Source organism: Triticum urartu, chromosome 7 (assembly GCF_003073215.2).
Source record: "Triticum urartu cultivar G1812 chromosome 7, Tu2.1, whole genome shotgun sequence".
In the NCBI taxonomy this organism is placed as follows: Eukaryota; Viridiplantae; Streptophyta; class Magnoliopsida; order Poales; family Poaceae; genus Triticum; species Triticum urartu.
The window spans coordinates 572,545,603-572,563,277 of record NC_053028.1 but is presented as its reverse complement, the minus strand read 5'-3'; the positions used below and the strand labels follow the sequence as shown (position 1 = coordinate 572,563,277).

Here is a 17,675-nt window from a genome sequence, read left to right as displayed (position 1 = left end):
TCTTCAAAACATGGAAGTTCCGAAGACAAACGATAGAAATAAACCTATTACCATGCAGCGAAAGGTAAACTACACTAAGCAAGTCATAGTCAAGTATTCAATGAAATGAAAGCACAAAGACTAATAGCAGCTAGGCAGTATAGATTAGGATGGAAGATAGTATGAAGCCAATCAGAACAAGCAGTCACACAGTGAAGACAAATAGATAATGCAAACATGCAATGACTTCACAAGGACCAATCTGCAAATAAAGAGATGGGAAGGATAGAACCAGTGGCTCGTTGAAGATAATGATTTGTTGGACCAGTTCCAGTTGCTGTGACAACTGTACGTCTGGTTAGGGAGGCTGAGATTCAACTCAGAAGACCGCGTCTTCACCTTATTCCCCTTGAGCTAAGGACACCCAGTCCTCGCCCAATTACTCTGGTAAGTCTTCAAGGTAGACTTCCAAACCTTCACAGACTTCGTTCACTGGCGATCCACAATGACTCTTGGATGCTCAGAATGTGACGCCTAACCGGCTGGAGGATTCACAGCCCTCAAGTGTAATAAGTCTTCAGAACGCTAGAGCAAAGGGAAAGGACAATGAATCAACCAAAGAGCAGCTCTCATTTTTCTAAAGAGGAGGTGGCTTCTACTTTGCTTGTTTGCGCGAAGGCTTAGAGTCCTTTTCGCTAGGTCCAAATTCGTCAAAGCATCACACAGAAAAGAAGACTTAAGTGATGCCTAATACTCTTTGGCTCTGGGTGTTTAGGGCTTTATCCTCGCAAGGATTTCTCTCTCAAAGGCTTCGAGGTGGGTTGCTCTCAAACGACAAAAGCCGTGCACTAACTCTGAGCAGCCAACCAATTTATCGTGTAGGGGGTGGGCTATTTATAGCCACTAGGCAACCCGACCTGATTTGTCCGAAATGACCCTGGGTCACTAAGGAACTGACATGTGTTCCAACGGTCTGATTTCAAACACACACGACAACTTTACTTGAGCTACAAGCAAAGCTGACTTATCCAGCTCTGGATAATTTGCTCTCATTGTCTTCGCTCGAGGACATAGGATTTTGGTTAAGCATCACTTCAGTCATTCTGACTGGTTTACTTGGACCCCACTTAACAGTACGGTGGTTCCTATGACTCAACAAAGAAGAGAAAGAACGACGAAACAACTAAGTCTTCGCGCTCCATAGTCTTCACGCGATGTCTTCTCTTGTCATAGTCTTCAATGTGAATGTCTTCACATACCACCTTTGACTTCAATGTCTTCATACATTTTTAGGGGTCATCTCTGGTAGGAAAACCAAATCAATGAGGGACTTCTACCTATGTTATCCTGCAATTCTCACAAACACATTAGTCCCTCAACCATGTTTGTCGTCAATACTCCAAAACCAACTAGGGGTGGCACTAGATGCACTTACACTGCCGAGAAACTTCCCTCCCGGAGGGGGAAATCGAAGCCATCGTCATCACAAATGATCCTCTCATCGAGAGGTCCGGGGTCAATCTTCATCAACATCTTCACCAGCACCATCTCCTCTCAAACCCTAGTTCATCTCTTGTATTCAATATTTGTCTCAAAACCTCAGATTGGTAGCTGTGGGTTGCTAGTAGTGTTGATTACTCTTTGTAGTTGACGCTAATTGGTTTATTTGGTGGAAGATCATATGTTCAGATCCTTAATAATATTTAATGCCCCTATGATCTTGAACATGAACATGCTTTGTGAGTAGTTACGTTTGTTCCTGAGGACATGGGAGAAGTCTTGGTATAAGTAATCATGTGAATTTGGTATTCGTTCGATATTTTGATGAGATGTATGTTGTCTTTCCTCTAGTGGTGTTATGTGAACGTCGACTACATGACACTTCACCATGGTTTGGGCCTAAGGGAAGGCATAGAGATATAATAAGTAGATGATGGGTTGTTGGAGTGACAGAAGCTTAAACCCTAGTTTATGCGTTGCTTCGTAAGGGTCTGGTTTGGATCCACATGTTTCATGCTATGGTTAGATTTATCTTAATTCTTCTGTCATAGTTGCAGATGCTTGTGAAAGGGGTCAATCATAAGTGGGAGGCTTGTCCAAGTAAGGGCAGCACCCAAGCACTAGTCCACCCACATATCAAATTATCAAAGTAACGAACGCGAATCATATGAGCATGATGAAAACTAACTTGACAATAATTCCCGTGTGTCCTCGAGAGCGCTTTGCTTTATATAAGAGTTCGTCTAGGCTTATCCTTTGCTACAAAAAGGATTGGGCCATTAGGTGCGGGATACTCTTTTCTGTTCCAATACCTGATCAATAAACAGAGGTATCATGTATCTTTGGTTATCATATGATGTTACCTTTGCTTCGTGATACTTCGCAAAGCCCGGAATGCAACGGTATCCTCTTGAGTCATCACATGCTCACTATACCGTTATCCTCGTTGCCAGTTTTGTTCTTGTTTCTCGTTGTCGTGTTCCGGCATTCCTGTAATGCAGTCACCGGTGCCTGGCCAGATGATGATAGATGTCGTCACACCGAGAGGGCCCTAAGAACCCCTATACATCGTGAGAGGAGCAAATCTCACTCTAGAGCTATCTAGTCTCTTGTCAAACTTCCCGATGAGCCTGTAAGTTGTCCTTATGATCACTGTGTTATAGGTGATGTTTGAGCAACCCCAAAGTTCACCGTATAGTAAGAAGTGACTATGGTACTTTCATGGTCTAAGGAGCAAAGTCACATGTTAACACTCCGTGTTATTACAATTGAATACTGAAGATACAAACTCAATTCATAACAGAAAAGTTTTTGAGTCGATTCAATATGATCGTTCTTCCAACGTCATAATCTCAATGTTGTTTTAGGACTATTGTTTACACTTAACGATATCCTAAGATCCAGAAAATGTGATCACCAACAACAGTTTAGCTAGTCCTAGAGGCAACACTAGGAACCTTTTATTTAACTGTTTATCACTCCACACATGCATATGAGTTTTTCACTAAATCGCATATTCCAGGATCATGATAGTTATAGCATAGAGTATAAACTCTTTAATTATGAATATGGAAATATGATAATACAAATATTATTGTTTGTAGGCCATATTACCAACACATTCAGCCTAACCCATTGTTGGACGATCATCAAAGATTGCCCCAAGTTCAAAGAGCGATATATTTCCCAAAAGATGAATGGAGGTCCGAAGACCGTCGTTGAGCATGAAGAAGGAGAGAAGCGGCCGAGGTGCAAGACCAACTCCAAGGTAGACGAGAAGCGTGATGCGATATCGTTCGCTTTTGCAAGAAACTTTGCAAGGCATGATGACCTAAAAGGAAGCAAGGGATGAGAGGAAGCGCCAAGAAAAAGAGGAGCAAATGAAGGTCTACAAGGAGCTCCAAACGAAGAAGCTCGAGATGAAGGAGGCCGTAAAAAGGAGGAAGCTCGAGATTGAGAAGGCTGTCCAAACGAAGAAGCTCGAGATTGAGGCAACCAGCACGAACACCAAAGCAAAAGAGGTGGCGCTAGCTTTCATTGCGAAGGACAGTGACGAAACTGCCTTGTAGGCATTGGGGTCAATTGATCCTAATGAACTTAGAAAATCCTTCATTAATTTAGTACTAAACATTATGTATTTATTGAAGATGACTCCACTGCCATAGACATGACCCCAACAAATATATATTTTCTAGATTCGTTCCTGGCGAAGGAGGTGAAGATCATGATGATGGACTTGAGCAAGATGTCCCCGAAAAGAAGAGGTTCGTCGGAGAAGAAGCAAAAGGTGATGCTCGAGCTAGATGACAACCACGAGCGACATCATTTTGTATGTCGGCTTCTGTGCCGACATTAATTAGGGGCCACAAGACATGAACTAGGGCCTTTTTTATGCGCTAACAAATGTGCTAGTGTGAACCCTCGGTGATTTTTTTAGGCCGGCATGTGCGTCAGCCGCTAACGCTCTTGTCGGCATGAACTATAGACATTGGCATGGCTATGAGCGCGGGCTATTTCAGTTTTCACGGCGGTCGGATGAAATGCGTCCATAGCGGACAGATTTGGTCAGTCACGACCGGATAATATCCTCTAACCAATCCAAACGAGTAAAATCTAGACGTCAGAATCCGAACAAAACAGATGTTCAATTAAAGTGACGCGTTGGAGTTGGGCTCGTCTATGACCCTCTCCTTGTTAACCGAGCGACGAGTCATCACCAAACCACAGAAAAAAAGAATCCTAAAAGCAGAACGCTCGATGGAAACAATGCAGAAACCAAGGGTGTGTTTAGTTGAGGAACCAAATGGAATGGTTCCATTCCAGGAGAACGGGTCGGTTTCATTCCTATGTTTGGTTGGAACTAAAAAAATAGAACGGAACAGTTACGTTCTTGTGCTTGGTTGGAAGACATGGAATGGGACAAAATTGATTCCACTATCTCTTTCATATGGATGGCGAGATTATCTCCCATATAGATGGTGTAGAATCTAAAACAAATACAGCTTTTGCAAACTGAAAAACATATTATGTGAATTTTCAACAACATATTTATTTTAGTTTTCAGCACAAACAGTTAACAAAGTGCATTCTTGTACAAACAAACATTTTAGAACTAGCCAAACAATATACATCCAATCCGAAATTTACATCAGCGACATACTTAACGATGTATTTTTCATTCTGTAACATACGTACATTGTACTGTGTTTAACAAATACAAAACCATCTGTACACTGCTTGCTGTGGCGAGTTGCAGAATTCAACAAATCAATCCGTCGCTTCCAGCGCTGCCTGCCGGCGCTGCGTCCGTTGCTTGTTGTTGTCCTCACTCACTTGCCCATCTGAGGAAACAAAAAGGAAGGAGAGGTTCGAACTGCGGATGGACGAGCAGACATCCCGAACGGACGAACTAACGAGCGAACCATGAGTCCGCCGGAATCACACCTAGACCGCCACCCCACTGCAAGAACGCCGCCACGCAGCTCCAGTTGGAGAGAGGATGGTCATCTGCCCCGTCCGTGACTCCCCTGTGGTGCTGCAGATAGCGGGAAAAGAAGAGTGAGCCGGCGGCGAGGATTCGAAGGAATCACGGCGGCGGAGCAGATCGAGGAGGGAGAGAGACGAGGGGAGGTGGCGCAGGTGACGGTCGATGGGGTTTGCGGGAGTGAGACGAGGGAGACGGTTCCTTGTCGTCCGCTCGATTTGGAGGTTCCACTCGGTTCCGCATCTGGACCGAATATTCGGTCTACGGGAACGAATTGGTTACCGTTCCATCCATGAACCAAAGGCGAAGACTAGGCCCAGGAACAGGTCCGACCAATGACATTTCAGTCCATTCCAGAAACCAAACACACCCCAAATCTCCTGCCTCCTGCGAAAAAAAAACTGAGAAAACAAGTACGATCCGAAAAGCTCCAGGCGGCAATCCAATCCAATCCAATCCAACGGCGGGGGCCGCCGCAGAATGGGAAGGAAAAAATCGGCGCGGGGCCCCTGGGAGGGGCACCCCCGTCATTCCTCCCCTGCCTCCGCCTCCTCCCTTTTATCTCTCCGCCCACCTCCCCACGTTTCGCCCCCCATTTCGAAGCCCACCGAATTCCTCGCGATTCCTCTCCCCTCGCCTCCTCGTCCTCCCCCTCCTAGGGTTAGTACCCCCCCCCCCCCCCCCCCCCCCCCCCCCCCCCCCCCCCCCCCCCCCCCCCCCCCCCCCCCCCCCCCCCCCCCCCCCGGATTCCGCCACGGGTCGCCCTCTCCCCCGGATCCGTCTGCTCCAGATTTAGGGCTCCGGCTCGGCCGATCCGGGCTCGTCTTTTCCCCCGGAACTTTTCGTCTGATGATTTTTGTTGGGTCTCTCTGCAGGGATCGCCGGAGAGGAATCGCGACGAGGGCTTCCTCCTATCAGGTTCGTGGCCCGGCGACCCTCTTTTCCCGGTGACAAACATCTGTTTTTCTTAGCACGTTCTGTGGTAGCCCGTGTGCCTTTATTTCTCCCGGTCAAAAGTCCTGATTTTATCTGTGGCCGTTGATTCCTCCGGCCGCCGTAGAAGCCGCCGGCCCGCTCCGATTTGTTCTCCCGGCGTCCAATTCCGCAGAACGGCGACGAGCCGTTGCCTAATTCGGCGCTCCGGTGTAGTAGTAAAGGCGGCCGCGGCCTCCTTTACACGTATCCGCCCGGTGTGTTCGCTGCGGCAGCCGGTTGTTGATGCGGCCGCTTTCGCAAAAGTTAGTGCGCGGATACGGTTTGCTACTTTACGGATTTGTTGCCGCTGTTGCGTAAAGCGTCGTAAAGTCGGGGCCTTTCTTTAGAATTAATTTCCCCTGCTATACTCTGATCTGCTCTGATGCCGGTAGGTGATTAGGCCGCTGTTGGCTAGTTATAAGGCAGGCAGGCTGCATCGTTTGGTGGTAGTACCTTCAGTTCGGTGTTTTGACCAAGCAGCCACCACTACCCTTTTGTAAGATAAGATGCTTTGTCGAGCAACTAACGTACTTTAGTAGATTTGGATTTAGTAGGCCAAAACGTGACTGAAGATTATACCATGTTCATCTGTAAATTGCCAACTCTGCAGTGATAGTCTGAAATACAATTTGTGCCTGTGCTGTGAAGATTATACCCTTGTGAAGTGTTTGTCTTGACCGTGTTGTGTCTGATTTGCAGTTAAATCAAAGTCATGGAGCACAAGGAGACCGGCTGCCAGTCTCGTGAGGGCCCCATCCTTTGCGTCAATAACTGCGGCTTCTTTGGCAGCGCGGCGACCATGAACATGTGCTCCAAGTGCCACAAGGAGATGGCGATGAAGCAGGAGCAGGCCAAGCTGGCCGCCTCCTCTTTTGACAGCATCGTCAACGGTGGTGATGCCGCGAAAGAACATCTTGCTGCTGGCAACACGGCGGTGGCAGTTGCTCACGTAGAGGCGAAGACGCTTATTACCGCACAGCCTGCTGATATCGCCGGTCCCAGCGAGGCGGCGATGGAGAACCCCAAAGGCCCAAGCCGGTGCAGCACCTGCAGAAAGAGGGTCGGGCTGACCGGATTCAACTGCCGGTGCGGGAACCTCTACTGCGCGACGCACCGTTACTCGGACAAGCATGAGTGCAAGTTCGACTACCGCGCCGCGGCCATGGACGCCATCGCCAAGGCCAACCCGGTGGTGAAGGCGGAGAAGCTCGACAAGATCTAGGAAGGGCCCTCCTACGGTCGGCAGAACATAAGGTCCCAAATCAAATCTGCGCTACCTCGTCATCGTGCGTCTTTGCTGCATTATCCTTTCATCATGTTGGCTTCTGCAATCCTAGTTGTTGTTGGGCAATCGTGATGCACGGCCCACGCGCCTCGGCGGCAGCCCCAGGTCCGAACGGTCTCCTTGTTGGCTATGTTGTGTAAGCTTTATTTATGGTCGTCTCTCTGCGCGGCGGAATGGTAACGGTATTGTGGCTTTCGCATTTTGGCTAGCACTCTGTAATGTACTCCTGTTTCCTCCTGGTGTCCGTCTGTCTGTCTGTCTTACAGTCGCAACCGGTAATGGTATCGAGTAAGCGTCGTCGTCTGTTATTATGGTATATCCATGGTCTTTCCCCCTTGTCAATAGTTCCTGTGTTCCTGATCTTCAGGCCAGTTAGCCCCTGAGAAAATTTACATCACACCTGTGCAGCTGGGCTATCTCCACCGGAAGATAGAAGTTCAGTGTCAGGTGAGATCTTGGTGGAATTCTGCTGTGAGGTTGGTTGTGAGATGGTGTCTGATATTATCTGGGGAATTCTGGCATGTCATGCTCGTCTTGTGTGGGAGCTTTGGGCTGGCTAGGTTGGAACACGCAACCAGGACGAAATGCAGTGGTGGCGCTCTGCGTTTGGCCGCTGGGATGGGTTTCTAGGCGCAGTCGTCCGCTGCGTCGTCTTTGCCCGTTTGGCTTCTACCATCATGCTCCCCATTCTACCAAGAATTTCTTGCCTAGATTCTACTGCTCTATGCGCATAGTTTTTCGTTCTCCGTTGGCGGCACGGTCTCTCTCTTGCTCTCGCTCTTGGATCTGCCATTGAATTTTTCGACGGGCTCATCGCTGTCACCAACCCGTACCACTTGAGTTTCTTAAATTTACAGGGTTTCTGGAACTCTGGTGACCCTGAGATCAGACTATTTTTTTTTCGTCTGCCAAAACTTCATTCGCAGAATCAGAAGATTCTTATCCGTTCATACAAATGAAGAACAACTGAATTTTTCAGTTTCCTACTGACGAGTTATTCAGTAGACCAGACTAGACTAGTTCATTTGTCAGGCGCCGACGTTGAAGTAGACGGTGTAGAACTCGTCCCTCAGCGTGAACAACGGCTCCAGGAGGAAGCTCCTCCTCGCCCCCCTGGCGGCGAAACTGATCGGATGGTACCGCCGCAGCGGCTCGGCCCGTGCGAAGCTCGCCGCCTGCAGGGAAAACCCCGGGCCACAGCCGACCTGAACATTCGCCTTCGCGCCGGCGGTGATCAGGAAGCACCCCGGCCTGGCCGCGAGCTCGAGGGAGACTGATCCGGGCGCCCTGTCGAGCCCAGGGACGACGTTGAACAGAGAGCTCGGGCCCTTCTCTGCCGCCAGCGTCAGGTTGTTGGAGACTGCCATTCCCGGCATGTCGAACGGCTCGATCAGCGCGGATGCAAGCGTCGCCGTGGCGGCGGTGCCGTTGGTGGCGTGGCGCCGCTCGCCCGTCGGCGGGGCGACCTGCCCCTGGGGGACCAGACGGAATGTGGCGTGCACGGCGGCGTCGGTCCCGCCGCCCTCGGGGTGCGGCTGCATCGTCAGGGAGGTGGCTTTGGCGGTCGAGAGGAGGGAGAGGACCAAGGTGCCGTTGCCGGATTCCTGCGTCAGCGTCACCAGCTGGGAGTTGTACGATGCCGGGACAGGGGTGATCCATTCCGAGACGGCGGCGCCGCCGGCCTTGGCGTCCCAGTCTCCGGTCGTGAGGCCGGCGAGGAGGAATGGCCCGAAGAGGACTGCTTGGAGAGTCGCATACTCCGGCCGATCATCTGCAGATGTAAGAGTAAGAGTGAGTTTGATAACTGTGGACGCATGAAGTTGCAAGTTCCTCCGTTCAAGCTGAAAAACATTTGATCCATAGTAAAAAAAGGTGAAATTTCTCAGACCTTTTATAGCTTCTGTCCTCAGGCCAATAGGCAGCTGGAGTGTGAGGCGATCACCACTACCCCACTGCTTGGTGACTGAGAGGAAGGTTCCTGATAAAACAGAGATTGAGTTTGAACTTAGAACAATCAAGTCTCTGTTTCATCAAATATTTGCCAAATATTAGTGGAATGTGCTCTTACCTGGAGATGCCATTTGCAGATCTTTGTCATTCAGTGTTGCTTTCGCACCATTCGGAGATGCCCACGACGGAATTCTCACATTCACCGTCACGTACTGACCGTTCGTCTGCACGGCATAAAGCAGATTGACTAAACCCCTATCCTTTCCAACGAATCATCATCGAAAAAGTCTCCTGCTTTACCTTCGCCGATATGGACAGCGAAACCTGAAGATTCTGATCAGATGAGCTGAGGGGCTTCACTTGCTGAGTGACAGTAAGGCCTACAGATCTCCAGTTGAACGTGCTCGGTATGTACTGAACGATATATAGCGCCGGTTTGCCGCCTTTCTCCTCGAAGTAGATCGAGTCCCCAAGCTTGGAAAATGATTCTATCCCTGCAGATAACAGATCAGGCAACAATTCAGACATCTCAAATTGCCAGTTCTGAAACTCAGAGATCTGCCTACTACTACTTACCAGTCCCATAGCAGCACCAGAATGAATCATACTGTGTCCCCCAGCCATGGTAGCTCACTGCCTTGGATTTTCCAGGGCCCTGGGGCAGCATGTAGATCATGACGCCGGGGTCCCTCCCTCTCTGGATGCTCAGGACGCCGTTTATCAGCGCACGCTCGTAGTAGTCCGCGTACGCGATCTCTTTCGTCCATCTGAAGAGGTGGCGAGATACCTGCATAATTTCTTTAGCAGAGATTCTTGGGATGACGAGTTATTTTGGTGATCCGAGGATGAAGATGTAGATCACCTTGAGCATGTTGTATGTGGTGCAGGACTCCTCGTTCTCGGTGGTCAGAGTCTCGGCTAAACGCTTTGGATCGAACCTGGCAAAATCATTTCAGAAATGAATTTTCTGACAGAAGACAAATTGTAAACTTCTGGCATCATTCTAGAATCAGTTACGTACCAGAATTCACTGACGGATGTGCCGCCGGTTGCGTAGGTGTGTGAAGAGTTTACTACGTCCATGAAGAACGTTGCGATTTCCTGTTTCACGAATGTTACTGTCAGTCTCACTCTCACCCGAATCAACTCATGCTGAAACAAATTAACACTTAAAACTTCCTGAAATGTAGACTTGGAGGAACTTTTTCTTACCTTGTAGAGAGGATCGCCGGTAACCTCGTATCTCATTTGCCCGCCGACGACGATCGGAATGTGCGTGTTGGCGTGGAAATCCGAAAGACTGTCAGCCTGAATAGGAAACGGGAAGAAGACACACCATTCAGAACACGTAGCTCATGCTTCGAGTGTGTGTTTAGTAAACCATGAAGAAAATGCAGAGCAGGTATCAGAAAGCCACAGGGCGAAAGGAAGCTCGTCGGACCTGAACTGCGAGCAATCCGAGGAAGCACGGCTTGTCGAAAAGGTGAGCGAGCACCAGGTGCCGCTGATCATTCTGGCGAACGGAGCAAAACGTATCAGCGTCAGAGGCAGCATGAAGCCATGAACAGACGTGGCAAAAGAGGTGGTGACGGGGCAAGGTTACAGTGATGGCGTAGAGCTGGTAGAGCACGTCGTTCATGCCGCCGGTCTCCTCGTTGAGGGACGTCCAGTGCCGCTCGATGCTGTGCCGCTGTATGACGCTCCTCACGCGCTCGCCGAAGTAGCCGGCCATGGCGACCACCATGGCCAGGGCCTTGCCGTTGCCGGCCACCGTGTACTGGTCCAGGAGGCCCTGCATGATCTGCGCACCGTCCGCGAGGAAGAAACACAGCGAGAAGGTCAGTCCTCACTCCTCAGCGACGAAGCAGAGTTTCGCAGCAGAGTACGCGATGGCTGCTTGTATCGTATGTGTGTACCTTGTGGATGGTGTAGTAGGGAGCCCAGACGGGCTGGATGGCCTCGAAGCGGTCGAAGAACTCGGCGGGGAAGGCGGAGAGGTAGCCGGCGCCGCCATTGGCCGGCGCCTGCTGGCACGCGTGGAGGGCGTCCACCACGGCGGACATCTTGCCGGCGAGCGTGCCATTGTGCGTGCTCGCCCACATCTTGGCCGCCGCGCTCAGGTAGTGCCCTGCATTGCGCACAAAAGTGAGGTGCCGCTCCATTTGGGTCCGATTGCGAATACTCGTGTATCTATTTTGTAACTTTCTAAAATCCTGGGCCTAATTTGTATTGTTTACTTAAATAAAATCTTGAGTTAGAGACACGTATGATATGTCTTGTTTGAGCCCAAGTTCACCCTGTGATTTAAAAAAAAATATTACAGCCACCCTGCCAAAATATTAGTAGTATAGCTAAAATTGTGCGTGCTCATTTAATGTTGAAAATGAACTGCTGTATGCAAGTTGCCACAAACATATCAAATATTCCAGAACCATCCAAACAAATAGCAATGGCTATTACAAATAAATGAACTACATTTTTGTTGCGGGTAAATAAATGAACTACATTTTTTTGCGGGTAAATAAATGAACTACATTAAGCAAGTTGGCACCAACATACACAAATTCCAAAAACATCCAAACAAATAGCAAAGTCTATATTAATAAACAAAAATTTAGCAAAAATAAATAAATTGATAACCAAACAAACATACTCCTCAAATGTTGCTATCAAAGAATTGGGGTTAGACAAGGCAGCCGATCTTATCTTCATGGGCCAAAACTCTACCCAACCCTGAACCCCACGGCCCATCTGTCTCAGTCGGACAGAATTGAGCTTTCTTTCCGGGCCTGATATATAGGCCGGAGCCATGAACCGCCTCGTCCTCCATCCATCCAATCCAAACAATCATGCACGGTAGTTAGGGAACATCTTGAATCCTTCTGCTGCTTTACGAGAACGAAACCAGCGCAGGAATCTCATGGGAATTTCACAGAGAATTAACGGCCGGGTTAAATCCCCACGATCGACCTCCACGAATGGCGAGCGCGAGCCACATAGAAAATTGACTGGATAATGTATACTACGGTTATGCGATGGACTACGTACCGACGAAGTGGCCCCGGAGCTCAACGACGGCGCCCTCCCAGCCGCCGTAGGGCACGCCGGGCGCCGGCAGCCCGGCCTGCCTCCGGAAGCTCCACACCAGCCGGTCCACGTCCAGGAGCAGCAGGTACTCGAGGTTGGTCTGCTGCGCGCGCCCGTACACCTCGTCGCCGGGGTCCAGCCGCACGTCGTGCAGCGACGCCTCCACCAGGAACGACGACGAGGGCGGCGCCCCGGCCCGCGCCGCCGACGAGCCGACGCCGCCCTTGAGCGTCCGGTACAGCATCGCCCAGTCGAACTCCTCGGTCGCCGCCGCGGAGCCGGCGGCAGCGGCGGCGAGGGGGAGGAGGTCCATCCACGCGGACTCGTCGGTGGGGTTGAGGTGGTCGTGGAACAGCTCCCGCCACCGCCACTCCTCCGCCCCCGGCGTGCTCTGCAGCCGCGCCCGCACCGTGTGCGACGACAGCTGCGTCGGCACGTTCGTGCACTCCTTGGCCACCACCGCCACGCACGACAACAGCAGCACCAATGCCACCGCCGTCGCCGTCGCCATCACCAGCGGCGGCGCCGGGGCCATTGCCAGGATAAGGCACCCCCCTGGCTCAGCGACCACCACTCCACTCCACAACCACTCCCCAAACAAGCACACACGCAGACGCAAACGGAGCGGCGGTGTGGCTGTGGGCAGAAACCTCAAGAATCCCGGAGGCTTTTATCGCCGCGCCCGTGCGAGCGCGACCACGGTCCACAGGAAAAAGACAGCGTTTCAGTCTCGAGAGATTTAATGTGCTATTACGAACAAGCGAACGAACGAACGGACGACGCACAGTCAAACACGGGAGGATGAGTAAACAAGACCTCTACTCTACTGCTGGCTTATCGGTTTTACTCGGCGATCCATCACGTGACGCACACACGGCGGCTTGTCACATTGCGTCCTCTTTGTCACGTTGCATTCCCGTGATGTAAGTAGCAGCGGGCCAGTACAAGGCAAGCTAGCTTAGCTTAGCCCGCGGTGGAAAACGATTTGAATATGATGGATGGCCGCCATTTTTTACTTCTTCTCTTCATTGTTACAACTCGTATTTATCTGTGGTTGGGGGGTGAAGATTCTTGCTTGTGCAAGGTGGGTGAGCCGTGGCGGCCAAAAGCTCTCGTCCGAAGTGTGACCACACCGCACCGCACTGTGCTCATCACGGTAGGCTATGCCATATGCCTACATATCGAGGATTGTACCACACGTCCACATGAACAATAATGCTACCATATATGTGCACCTAACAGGACGACACTTATGGCGACGCGGCATGAATGAAAGGTGCATGGATCAAGATCCTGGCCAACCTCGAGAAATCTCAACCACATCACACAGACACGGGCCGATCTCACACCGAGATGCATGCACACAGCACTGTTTTCACTCGAGGAACATGCAACAGCGTTAATATTGTTTTGGTGATGGGAGATGCTGCTCCAACAGTACAGGTAGTAATTGTGTGGCCGTGGAACATGTCTCTGCCACTGCCACTGCCACTGCCAGAGCCAGACTGCCGCCACTCTCTGAAGCTCTGGTCTGTCTGCACATGGGTCGTCAGTTCAGCAGCACGTTTCAGCTGTCGGCGGCGGCGGTGACCAGGTTGAAGTAGACGGTGTAGAACTCGTCCTGGAGGCTCCGCAGCGGCTCCAGCACGAAGCTCCTCTCCGTGCCCTTGGCCACGAAGCTCAGCGGGTGGTACAGGCGCAGCGGCGCCGCCTGCGTGAAGCTCGCCGCCTTCCGGAACGCCGCGTCGTCGCCGCCGCCGCTGCTCGTCCGGCAGCCGACCTGGGCCTTGTCGCCGGCGCTGTAGCCCGCGGGCGCCCTCACGAAGCACCCTGGCCTGGTGCCGAGCTCCAGGGACACCGAGCCGGGGAGCCCGTCCAGCCCGGGCACGGCGTTGAACAGGGCCTCCGGCCCTGGATGCAGCTTGACCTCGAAGCCGTTGGTGATCGCCATGCCCGGCCTGTCGAACGGCGCGATCGTCACGTTCGGCCCATGCAGAACAGGAGCGGCGGCGCCGTGCTCAGCGGCGGTGCTGTCCACCACGTACGTGTCGACCACGATCGTGGCGCGCACGCACGCGTCGCTGCCGGCGACGGGCATACGCTCCATTGTCAGCGTGCCGTCGGTGGCCGACACCGACAGGACGAAGGTCTGCGCGCCGGACCGCTGCGTCAGGGTGACGAGCTGCGAGTTGATCGCCTCATGAGGGAGCGCGGCGATCCAGTCGGCCGTGGAGGTGGCGTTCCTGGCGTCCACCTCCCACATGCCCGGGGTCAGGCCGTCGTTGGAGTGCTCGGTCGCGTTAATGGTCTTGTTGCCGTGTGTCAGGCCGGCGAGGAGGTGCGGCCCGAACAGCACCGCCTGGATGGACGCATACTCCGGCCGGTCATCTGCAGAAGAAAACTACCGTTTCAGACTACTTTTTCTTAAGTTCAGACACCTAACCTTCTGCCCAGAAAGATTCAGACATTGTACTCTGAAATTTCATACCTTTGATTGCCTCGGTTCTCAAGTTAATGGGAAATTGGAGCACTAAGGTATCATCGCCCCAGAGTTTTGTCAACGTGAGGAAATCACCTGCGAGAGAACGAGACAAGCTTGAAGCATGGGGATCTCTCACAGTCTCGTATGAAGTATCAGTACAGTTCATCAGTGAAGTTACCTGCAGATGTCAGGTTGAGTTTTTTGCCATTCAGAGTTGCCATTGCGTCAGCTGTGGATGTCCATGAAGGGATCCTCACGCTCACCTTTGCTGGCTGGGCATCTCCCTGTGTGCATTAGAAAGCAAAACAAATGAAAAAAAGTTACACTAATTCTTGCTTGGGTCAAAGAAGATGCAGGCCCAGCTAAGCACCATGGCTGGGTAGTGTCATTCAGAAGCTACCTTGGCAGAAATGGAGATTGTGACTTCAAAGTAAGGATCCGTCGACAGCAGTGGCTTGGCCTGCTGCACCACGGTGAGGCCTGCCGCTTTCCAGTCGAAGGTGCTCGGTATGTGCTGCGCGATGTAGAGCCCCGGCACTTCACCCTCCTCCAGGAAGTATATGGTGTCCCCCAACTTTGAGAACGATTCTATCCCTGTCAATTGTCAATTTAATCTTTGATTTAGAAACAGCAGCAGTAGCAGCAAGATCACTTCCGCGGGTACTGAAAATTTTACCTGTCCCGTAGCAGCACCAGAAGGTGTCATTTGGACCTCCCCACCCCCCGGGGTTCTTGGGGGGGAGGCCGGAAGGGTGCCCGCCGCTGATGCTCTTGGATCGCCCAGGACCCATGGGAAGGAAGTAGATCATGACACCAGGCTGCGTTCCCCTCTGGTTGCCCATGATCCCATTGATGAGCAGCCTCTCGTAGTGATCGGCATACTTGACTTCCTTCGTCCACCTGAACAGGTTTCGGGACACCTGCAATTTATATTGCACAGCAAAAGGCAAGTTCAGAATCTGTCTTCTGTTGAATTATTAATACCTGTGATGGTAGATTGAGTGCAACACTTGACCTTAAGCAAGTTGTAGGTGGTGCAAGTCTCCTCGTTGGAGCTGATTTTGATCTCGTCTACTAGTCGCTTTGGGTCGTGCCTGGCATGCGCAAAGAACTTGAGCGGGGAAATGTCGCAAGGCGGAAATATGGTGAGGCAAGTATTATCGCTCACCAGTGTTCCGAGGTAGATGTGCCTCCTGTTGCAAATATGTGGGAGGAGTTTACAACGTCAAAGAAGAATGTTGCAATGTCCTGTGCCATGGGTTAGTCCAGTATTCAGTTCACCAAAATTTTGAAAAATGGATGGTACTGTGTCATTTCTCTTTGCTGTTTTATGAGTAACATGACATGATAGTTGCACAGTTACAAGTTGATGAAGCTTATGACATTGTCCATCGACGATTCTAAGAAAAATTTCAAGTTACCTTGTAAAGATGGTCACCGACGACTTCATATCTCTTTTGCGCACCGACTAGGACAGGAATGTGAGTGTTAACATGCAACCCCGCTATATCATCATCCTGAAAAGAAAAAGGCCGACATCACCCAACCGTTGCTTAAAACTTCTGAAATCTCAGAAATCGAAATGAAACCCAAAGTTCTCCTGACATGAAGGCTGAGGGGGCCGAGGAAGCACGGTTTGTCGAAAAGATGGGCCATCGTTAGGTGCTTCTGCTCTTTCTGCAGAGATAGAAAACAGCTCTTGTCAGGATTTGATACATATGTACACCGCAAGTTCACAACCTGAACGAAGATCACAAAACACTACTAGTTGCAATGAGATAGTACGATGTTACCGTCAGGGTATACAGCTGATACATGACATCGTTCAATCCGCCGGTCTCCTCGTTCATCGCCTCCCAGTGCCTCTGGATCGAGTGCGTCTGTATCAGGTTCTTCACACGCTCGCTGAAGTAATCCGTCATCCACACCACCATGTCAAGGCCCTTTCGATTCGAAGCCAACGTGTACTGATCCAGAAGGCCTTGCATGATCTGTCAGAAAACAGTAAGTAAAGTGACATGAATGTCAATAACTGGAACCAAATCACACTAAAAGTTGGATTGTGTTTTTTGTTTTGATGCGCGGATCGACCTTGTGGATGGTGTAGTAGGGCGACCAGGCCTCGGAGAGCTCCTCGTACATGTCGAACACCTCGTCGGGGTAAGCCGAAAGGTACCCCGTGCCCATCTTCCTCTGGCAGTCGTCGAGGATGTCCACCACCCTGGCCATCTTCTCCCTCAGGGTGTCGTTGTGCGTGCTCGCCCACATGTGCGCGCTCGCGCTCAGGTAGTGCCCTGCGGACGAACACGTACGTACACCGGTTTCATGATCAAATGAAATGCAAGAAATGTAGCCGGAATGGAGAGATGATGAGACGGCCGGAGGTGGCGGCGGCGACTGACCTACGAAATGGCCGCGGAGGTGGCCGTCGGGCGCCTCCCACCCGCCGTAGGGCTCGCCGACGGTGGGCAGGCCGGCCTGCTGGCGGAAGCTCCAGGTGAGGCGGTCGGGGTCGAGGTAGAGGAGGTACTCGAGGTTGGTCTGCTGGCCCTGCCAGTACATGGAGCCGGGGGCGAGGCGGACGTCGTGCAGGGACGCCTGGGAGAGGAACTCCGCAGGGGCGCCGCCGGCGCCGCGCGTGAGGCTCCGGTAGAGCGCGAGCCAGTCGAACTCGGCCTTGGCGCCGAGCTTGCGCGGCAGGAGCGCCATCCAGGTCGCCTCCTCCGTCGGGTTCAGGTGGGGCAGGCCGTCGTCGTGCTTGCCCTGCGTGCTGTCGTACAGCCGGTCCACGCACAGGTGCAGCGCCGCCGCGCCCTCCATGGCCGCGGCCATGCACAGAAGCAGCAGCGGCACCATGTCCATGCTTCGCGCCATTGATAGATTCTCGGTGGACTGCGGTCTGCGACGCTCCGGCTTGCACGGGTCACGGAGAA

At 51.7% G+C, this 17,675-nt stretch overlaps 3 protein-coding genes across 3 annotated transcripts; 1 reads left to right on the top strand and 2 right to left on the bottom strand.

Annotated features, from left to right (window-relative positions):
- The first annotated feature begins 5,500 nt into the window (after nt 1-5,500).
- Nucleotides 5,501-7,539, top strand: LOC125520274 (zinc finger A20 and AN1 domain-containing stress-associated protein 8). The gene is made up of 3 exons (XM_048685155.1): nt 5,501-5,623; nt 5,839-5,881; nt 6,638-7,539. The coding sequence occupies exon 3, from the start codon at nt 6,651-6,653 to the stop codon at nt 7,158-7,160; it is 510 nt and encodes a 169-aa protein (XP_048541112.1). The 5' UTR covers nt 5,501-5,623; nt 5,839-5,881; nt 6,638-6,650; the 3' UTR covers nt 7,161-7,539.
- Nucleotides 7,540-7,989: 450 nt separating this feature from the next.
- LOC125520272 lies at nt 7,990-12,964 on the bottom strand. The gene is made up of 12 exons (XM_048685153.1): nt 12,222-12,964; nt 11,090-11,301; nt 10,777-10,974; nt 10,615-10,686; nt 10,386-10,481; nt 10,195-10,274; nt 10,036-10,111; nt 9,750-9,960; nt 9,474-9,667; nt 9,292-9,397; nt 9,112-9,201; nt 7,990-8,994 (listed from the first exon to the last, which is right to left on the bottom strand). The coding sequence occupies exons 1-12, from the start codon at nt 12,793-12,795 to the stop codon at nt 8,252-8,254; spliced, it is 2,652 nt and encodes an 883-aa protein (XP_048541110.1). The 5' UTR covers nt 12,796-12,964; the 3' UTR covers nt 7,990-8,251.
- Nucleotides 12,965-13,595: 631 nt separating this feature from the next.
- LOC125520273 lies at nt 13,596-17,675 on the bottom strand. The gene is made up of 12 exons (XM_048685154.1): nt 17,145-17,675; nt 16,834-17,036; nt 16,536-16,733; nt 16,348-16,419; nt 16,164-16,259; nt 15,911-15,990; nt 15,758-15,836; nt 15,419-15,662; nt 15,143-15,336; nt 14,921-15,026; nt 14,749-14,835; nt 13,596-14,648 (listed from the first exon to the last, which is right to left on the bottom strand). The coding sequence occupies exons 1-12, from the start codon at nt 17,614-17,616 to the stop codon at nt 13,828-13,830; spliced, it is 2,652 nt and encodes an 883-aa protein (XP_048541111.1). The 5' UTR covers nt 17,617-17,675; the 3' UTR covers nt 13,596-13,827.

What these genes read in the sequence shown, in the direction of transcription:
- LOC125520274 (XM_048685155.1), top strand. Translation starts at nt 6,651, where the DNA reads ATGGAGCACAAGGAGACCGGCTGCCAGTCTCGTGAGGGCCCCATCCTT.
- LOC125520272 (XM_048685153.1), bottom strand. Translation starts at nt 12,795, where the DNA reads ATGGCCCCGGCGCCGCCGCTGGTGATGGCGACGGCGACGGCGGTGGCA. An exon ending in ACCAGCTCTACGCCATCACT is followed by an intron (nt 10,687 to 10,776) that starts GTAACCTTGCCC and finishes TCCGTTCGCCAG; the next exon opens with AATGATCAGCGGCACCTGGT. An exon ending in TCGGATTGCTCGCAGTTCAG is followed by an intron (nt 10,482 to 10,614) that starts GTCCGACGAGCT and finishes TTTCCTATTCAG; the next exon opens with GCTGACAGTCTTTCGGATTT.
- LOC125520273 (XM_048685154.1), bottom strand. Translation starts at nt 17,616, where the DNA reads ATGGCGCGAAGCATGGACATGGTGCCGCTGCTGCTTCTGTGCATGGCC. An exon ending in CCTACTACACCATCCACAAG is followed by an intron (nt 16,734 to 16,833) that starts GTCGATCCGCGC and finishes GTTTTCTGACAG; the next exon opens with ATCATGCAAGGCCTTCTGGA. An exon ending in ACATCTACCTCGGAACACTG is followed by an intron (nt 15,837 to 15,910) that starts GTGAGCGATAAT and finishes TGCGCATGCCAG; the next exon opens with GCACGACCCAAAGCGACTAG.